This window comes from Vulpes lagopus, chromosome 10 (genome assembly GCF_018345385.1).
Source record: "Vulpes lagopus strain Blue_001 chromosome 10, ASM1834538v1, whole genome shotgun sequence".
Classification (NCBI taxonomy): Eukaryota; Metazoa; Chordata; class Mammalia; order Carnivora; family Canidae; genus Vulpes; species Vulpes lagopus.
This window is the reverse complement of record NC_054833.1, coordinates 90,513,350-90,520,457: the sequence shown is the minus strand read 5'-3', so window position 1 is coordinate 90,520,457 and position 7,108 is coordinate 90,513,350. Positions and strand designations below refer to the sequence as shown.

General features: G+C 53.9%; 1 protein-coding gene and 1 non-coding gene across 2 annotated transcripts; both read left to right on the top strand.

Annotated features, from left to right (window-relative positions):
- The first annotated feature begins 4,277 nt into the window (after window positions 1–4,277).
- On the top strand, window positions 4,278–6,483 carry RPL13 (ribosomal protein L13). The gene is made up of 6 exons (XM_041770932.1): window positions 4,278–4,352; window positions 4,533–4,653; window positions 4,732–4,873; window positions 5,068–5,241; window positions 5,694–5,750; window positions 6,308–6,483. Exons 2-6 carry the CDS (start codon window positions 4,550–4,552, stop codon window positions 6,464–6,466), a joined length of 636 nt encoding a protein of 211 aa, XP_041626866.1. The 5' UTR covers window positions 4,278–4,352; window positions 4,533–4,549; the 3' UTR covers window positions 6,467–6,483.
- Window positions 4,928–5,007, top strand: LOC121501070. The gene has a single exon (XR_005990509.1). It is a non-coding gene; the product is annotated as a small nucleolar RNA MBII-202 (small nucleolar RNA).
- Window positions 6,484–7,108: the final 625 nt, after the last annotated feature.

Below are 7,108 nucleotides of genomic sequence, written 5' to 3'. Positions count from 1 at the left end.
GTTCCCCAAGTTCACTTCCACAGATGAGCATGTGGTTAGGAGGGTTCTGGTCTCTGCCCCAGGGTGGCACCCTCTGTCCTGAACTGTAAATGTGGTCAAGCTCATCCCCCATATACTTTACCGTTAAAGTGGCCTTTGGAAAATTGTTTACTGTGCACCAGAAGATACTCAGGAATCGAATGTAAATGGCAGGAAAAGTGGCCCCTCACTATGGTAGAGACAGGTGGAGCCCGACTCCCTAGCACTCACTAATGGGAGCAGGCTCCGCCATGCAGTGAGGGAGTCTCACTGTGCTGATTTATAGAAGCAAGTTGTTTGCAAACTTTGGTTCTCCAACTGGTCATAAGTGACATCCCCTCCAGGTCATCGAGTATCTGGTACTCAAGAAGAGTGCCAGAAGTTAAACCTCCTCTTGCTACCTCATCAGGGCCTGAGGCTGCCTCTCACTCCGCCCCTAAAGAGCCTTCTCCAACTGCAGGTGGTTCCCTGGAGCAGCCAGACCACACTGGGCCACCTGTGTACTCAACCCTCTGCCCTCCCCTCAGCACAGTGGGTATAAGAGGGCTAAATGTAGCTTCTGGAACTCCCTAAGACAGAGTTTTGTTAGTAAGCTCCACACCCAACTTGGGGCTCAAATTCATGACCTGGAGATCAAGAGTCACATGCTCTTCTGATTGAACCAACTGGGTGCCCAGTGACACACTTTTTGCTTTTTAAAAGTAAACAGGTATGTTTAACGCAATCATCCGCAGAAGAGTGAAAAGTTTAAAAATTACCATGTTTTTAAGTAATACAAATTGTTCTCCACTGTAATCTACATTCATCAACATGATTGTTATGCTTATGAAAAGTTTGTTTTGGTCTGATATGCATATTAGTTTCAGGTTTACAATATGATTGAACGTTTGAATGTGTTGCAAAACGATCAAAATGAGCCTAGTTAACATCTGTCATGCAGATATTTTCTGTGATGTAACTTTTAAGACCTACTCTTAGCAGCTTTCATTTTTTATTATTTTTTTTAATTTTTTATTTATGATAGTCACACAGAGAGAGAGAGAGAGAGAGGCAGAGACACAGGTAGAGGGAGAAGCAGGCTCCATGCCCCGGGAGCCTGATGTGGGATTCGATCCCGGGTCTCCAGGATCGCGCCCTGGGCCAAAGGCAGGCGCTAAACCGCTGTGCCACCCAGGGATCCCCTCTTAGCAACTTTTAAATAAAAAATTTATGATTATAATACTAATCTTTCTGCCATGTTTCACAGATGTCAGGTGTTCCTTCAGGTTATAGGAATCTCCTGAGTTATCCTACAGCTGATTTTTGTGTAGGCCATGATTCTGGAAAGCTGAGACAATGGAAAGTTAGGAGTTCTGTGATTAAGTAGTGAATATGACGTATCCTATCCTGTTACTGGGCTACTGCTTTTCCAAATTCAACCATCAGCCCATATTTTTATGACATAGCACACTCATTTCTACAAAGTGTTTTCGGATATAACCCCCCCACACACACACACCCAAAAACCACTATAAAAATTACTTTGTAGGGACGCCTGGGTATCTCAGGGTTGAGTGTCTGACTTCAGCTCAGGATCTGATCCTGGGATCTGGGATCGAGTTCCGCATCGGGCTCTCTGCAAGGAGTCTGCTTCTCTCTCTCTAATGAATAAATACATAAATCTTAAAAAAAAAAAAAATCACTTTGCTATGAAACTGATTTACAAAATCAAGACTGTATGTCTGAGAGGACTCCAAACACTTGTTGACTGTCAAGTGGAATTTCTTTGAAACCAAAACCTACAGCAGCAGCTAGAGGTCACCAGTAAGGTCCAGGTACTGAATGAGCAGGTTCTGCTAAGTAACTGGGGCTCAGTCTTGCAAGGAAATTCTGGGAGGCTGTGTGGAGCATTCTCCCATACCTTCGGGGGTGTTCATCCAGGAATTGCCGGCCACTTTGAGTCCAGTTCCCAGAGGCATGAGCTAGCTCCTTCTATGGCCCTGGCATGCCCAAGTCTGGTACAAAAGTCCTGGAGCAAGTTGTGGAATTCTGTGCCCAGGAGGACAAGGCCTGTCCCTATGCTACCAATTATTAAAATGCTTGAGCCAGACACATTTTTGTATTAGAAGGACTCCTGCTTGGGATGCCTGGGTGGCTCAGTTGTTGAGCATCTACCTTCAGTTCATGGCATGATGCTGGGGTCCTAGGGCCAAGTCCCGCATCGGGCTTCCCATGGGGAGCCTGCTTCTCTGCCTGTCTCTGACTCTCTGTCTCTCATGAATAAATAAATCTTAAAAAAAAAAAAAAAAAAAAGGACTCTTGCTTAATAGTTGCCAACAGTTCATTCTGACTTTCCCAACAAGAAAGCCGAGCCTGTCGCCTGAAGGATTTGTCATCAGAACCAGTGTGACCTCATCATTCTGCACCCTTTTCTACCCCCCATGCAGGGAGCCCAATGTGGGACTTGATCCCAGGACTCCAAGATCTCGCCCTGTGCCAAAGGCAAAGCTAAACCGCTGAGCCACCCAGGGCTCCCTTCTGCACCCTTTTCTAAGGAAATCAGTGTGTTGACTATTCAAGTATGGGATGCTGGAGTCTGCATCTGCAATGCTGTGCGCAGGAGACCAAGATCCTTGAATTACAACGTCACTTTCTTACCGCTAACGTGGTTCTGAGCAGCGTTTTATTTTCAGACCTCTCTCCCCCAACCAGTGACCCATGGCTGGAACTTAAGTGGAAATGTGGGTCAGGGCAGATGGAAGTGTGCAAGTCTGGGGGTCTGTCCAGAAAGAGAAATTGGGGGCAGGGATAGGAATGTGTTTGAGATTAGAAAGAACAAGGTACCTGATCCACAATGATCCAGTGAAGGGTGTCTGAGAGAGACATGGGAGGTGCAGCCTAACATCTGACAAGAGAACATTCAAAGACACCGTGCAGGTCAAGGCAAGTGTTTATGCAACAACTGTTTTCTCCAGCGTCACTCTGCTGCAGTTATGCTGCTGTGATACAGCGAGTGTGGGCTCAAGCTCCAGTTCCACTAGAAAATCCCTCACAGTTTGCCAGACGGCTCAAGGAGGGTTCATCTACTCTCCTCCCTCCTCCTCTCCCGCACTGCCACTTTCCGGGCTCCAAGCACATACCTGGAAGTAGAGCTGTGTTCTGTGGCCCCAACAGTCCATCCTTCCATTTCACAGAAGGAAAAGTGCAAATAAGGTGCCCAACATCCCAAAACTAGTACAAAGGTAGAGCCCAAGGCAACTCCACAGCCACGTTCTTAGGGGCTTGTCGCTGACCCCCCCAAGCTTAGCCCCTTTGTGTGTGAAAGCGGCAGACCAGAGAGGTTCACAGACAGGTACCACTTCCAAGTCCAAGAGGGGCCTTCAGGCCCAGCCTGCATGTGCTGATGCTGTCCACAGAGGGGCTACCCTGTCCTAGCTTCCTAACAGGCAGGCTCAGTGCGTCTGCCTGTGCAGACCGCTAGCCCCTTGTATTACACGGGTTCTGTGTCCCCAGCCAGACCCTAAAGTCCTCAGTGAATGTCAACCCGATTTTTCTAACATCCCAGGATGTCTCAATAGAGCAGAAAACTCAGTCCGCAGCTCTTCACTCAGGGAAGCACACGGGCCATCAAACTTCTCATCCTGGGTCACGACGGTCTTCCAACGTCGGTTAAATTATATTAGCGAGAGGCCTCGTGTTTAGGGCGCCGGTGGGAAGGCGGCAGGGTTACTTGGGTGTAGACCTGCCCGCAGTAGAGAGGAGCACAGGGCCCAGATCACAGAGGTCCATGTAGCTTCTCGGTACGTGTTAGGGCGCTCGTCTCCGCCCAGGTAGCAGGGCAGGGCTCCCGACCCCGGGGGAAGGCACCCGACCTCGGGGAAGGCTCCCGACCCCTCCGCCCAGCGAAGGCAGCTGCGCGGGGCTGCGCAAACACGCCGGTCAAGTCCTCACGCCCCGCGTACAGCTAACACGTCCGGAGGACGTCCACTCTGTGTGGACGCACGGGACGCGGAGGCGACGCCCTAGAGTTAGGCGCACGTACCGAGTCCCGTGGCGGGCGGGAGCTAAGGCGCTGCTGCTCTCCTCCGGCCCCGGCGTCCTGACTTAGGGCCGCTGAGTCCTACAACAGCCCGCCGTCCGCTAGCAGGGCCCGGCGACCAGAGCGCGGCTGCCGTAGGGCGCCATATCTGCGCGGGGCCGCGGGGGTGGCTGGGAGGGTGTGCGCGTCACTTCTGCGATCCCCGATTCTGATTGGCCAGAACGCTTGGCGCTTTTGTGATTGGCCGGACCCAGTACCATCCCAGCATGCTTCGCGCCGCCAGTTCTTTTCCGCTGGCCTGTCTCCCTAGGAGGAGGTGAGTGTGCTATCCCGCGGCATCCGCTGCCATCCGCTGCCATCGGTGTTGGGCTGCTCCAGGCCCGGCCGCAGAGGGGCTTCGGGCCCGCGCTGCCGACAGGAGAGGGCCGTGGTCCGGGCTCTGGGGGCGAGCGGGCCGGCCGGAGCCCCGACCCTGACTCGCTCCCCGCGCCCGCAGGCCCGTAGGTAGCCGCCATGGCGCCCAGCCGGAATGGCATGATCCTCAAGCCCCACTTCCACAAGGACTGGCAGCGGCGCGTGGCCACGTGGTTCAACCAGCCGGCGCGGAAAATCCGCAGGTGAGCGGCCGTGCGGGGTGTGGGAGGGGCGCCCCCTGACCCCGCACCCCTGACCCCCGCACCCCTGTCCCCGCGCAGACGCAAGGCCCGCCAGGCCAAGGCCCGCCGCATCGCCCCGCGGCCTGCGTCAGGGCCCATCCGGCCGATCGTCCGCTGCCCCACGGTGAGGTACCACACGAAGGTGCGGGCCGGCAGGGGCTTCAGCCTGGAGGAGCTCCGGGTGAGTGCGGGGGCTCGGGGGGCTGTGGAGGGGACCCGGGGTCCCGCGGGCCAATGATGACAGTCTCCGGAATCGCTGTACTCACGTGATGAAAGTACACTCGAACCCTTTTCCATCTGACGGCCAAGCGCGGCAGGGGCGGGCGGCACGGGGCGGGGTGGGGTGAGGGGGCTTCATGGGCCTCTATCGGTTAGGTGGCCGGCATTCACAAGAAGGTGGCGCGGACCATTGGCATCTCGGTGGACCCGCGGCGGCGGAACAAGTCCACGGAGTCCCTGCAGGCCAACGTGCAGCGGCTGAAGGAATACCGCTCCAAGCTCATCCTCTTCCCCAGGAAGCCTTCAGCCCCCAAGAAGGGCGACAGCTCAGTGAGTGCCCCCAAACATCCAGAGGTCACAGGCCGGGCGGGAGGCGGAGAAAGACCCTGAGAATTCACTCCCTCAGCGTCTAGAGTGGCAGGAAGTGCACTGCTGCTCCTGGAAACTCCTCTTTTGTGTCTTAACACGAGTTGTCATTTCAGTTTAGTTAGAAGTTAAGCATTTGTTACCGAAAGCGTTTTCTAAAATGCTGTATATGAAGTATGCATTCCTAGGGGAAGATTTCAGAGATAGATAGATGGTTCGGAGCTAGGTCAGTATCCTGGGGGCCTGCCTGCACCTAGGGTTCACGTTTGGGCAGCTGTGGCACAGGCCTGTGCATCTGCTGTCAGCTGATGGAACAGGGCCCCAGCAGGAAGTGGGACTGGAGTCCTAGGTTACATGCTTGCAGCCCCAGGGCCTTTGAGCAGAACTCAGCCGACTCCCTTCCCTTTAACAAACAGGCTGAAGAACTCAAACTGGCAACACAGCTGACAGGACCAGTCATGCCCATACGGAATGTAAGTAGGGATCCACCATGAATGCTGGGGGGGGGGGGGTGGCTCTGGTTGCAGGGTGGCACCCAGGCTGTGTGGAGATGTCTGGGTTTGTGGGAAACTTGCTGTAACTCTGGAGAGAGCATCTTTCCTTCTTCATGGGCTCCTGGAGGGAGGGCCTTGCCTTTATCTCTGGGGACTTGATTGTCTCATACACACCCCTGCTGCTATTCGGAAAGGCCAGGCCACGGGTCATTGTTTGGACATGTCCGAGGATCCAGCAAATGCCTGGGCCCCTAACTGGGCCCCTGAGGTTCCTGTGGCAAGGGAGGTAGGCTCCCTCTGTCCAAGGTCTCTGGTGTGACCTGGTATCCAGCCTCCACTCTCTGCAAACACCTGAGGTGGTTGTGGTGTTATGTCCTAGGGAGGCTCACTGTCATGTCTCCTTGGTGGAATCATAGTGGTTTTGAAGCTGAGGGTGGGCATGTGTAGCCTTTACCTCCTCTTGTCAGAGGTTTTGCTGACATAGTCATGGACCCTCCTGCAGACGAAGGTTTGACATACCCTGTGTCCCCCTCCAGGTCTACAAGAAGGAGAAGGCCAGAGTCATCACAGAAGAGGAGAAGAACTTCAAGGCATTTGCCAGCCTCCGCATGGCCCGTGCCAATGCCCGGCTTTTTGGCATCCGGGCAAAAAGGGCCAAGGAAGCTGCAGAACAGGATGTTGAAAAGAAAAAATAAAGTGCTATTGGCAACTCCTGCTGCTTGCTGTCTCCATGTGATGGCGTTCTCCTCTGAGGGGACCTGAGACCTGGCAGGGGTGATGGCACCTTTGCAGGGCAGTACAGTGACTAAATAACATCAGTACCTTTCTCGTGCAGGTGTTGCAAGGAGTCCTTGTTAACCAGAGTAGTTCCCAGTTACCTATCTCAGGACTTGGGGCTACATCTTCCCAGACTGGTGTGCATGTCTGCTGTTCTGAATAGCAGTCCCTTTATCCAGGTTTGCAAGTCATGCAGGCTGCCCTGAACCCATCCTCAAGCCACTGTGCCTGTGTGGTGGCTAGGCAGAGGCCAGGGTAGCTTCATTGCCCATCCCAGGGGAAGGCTGGCACTGGAGCAGGGCTTGAGCTGGATCCCTTGTGGCACATGGTGCCCAAGATCCTTTGAAACCAAAGCTGGTTTCTCCACAAATGACAGTAAGGTGGGAGCTCCCAGCAGGACCTGCTGTGATGAGGAGCTTGGGAGGGTGTCTGGATGCTCCAGCTGTGCAAGTACAGGTTTTCACTGACCTGACCACTAATGAATGACGTGATTTTGTACCCAGCAGCCACATCACTGGTGTCCTGACCCAGGACCTGTGCTGTCACTTGGGCTTGTTTGG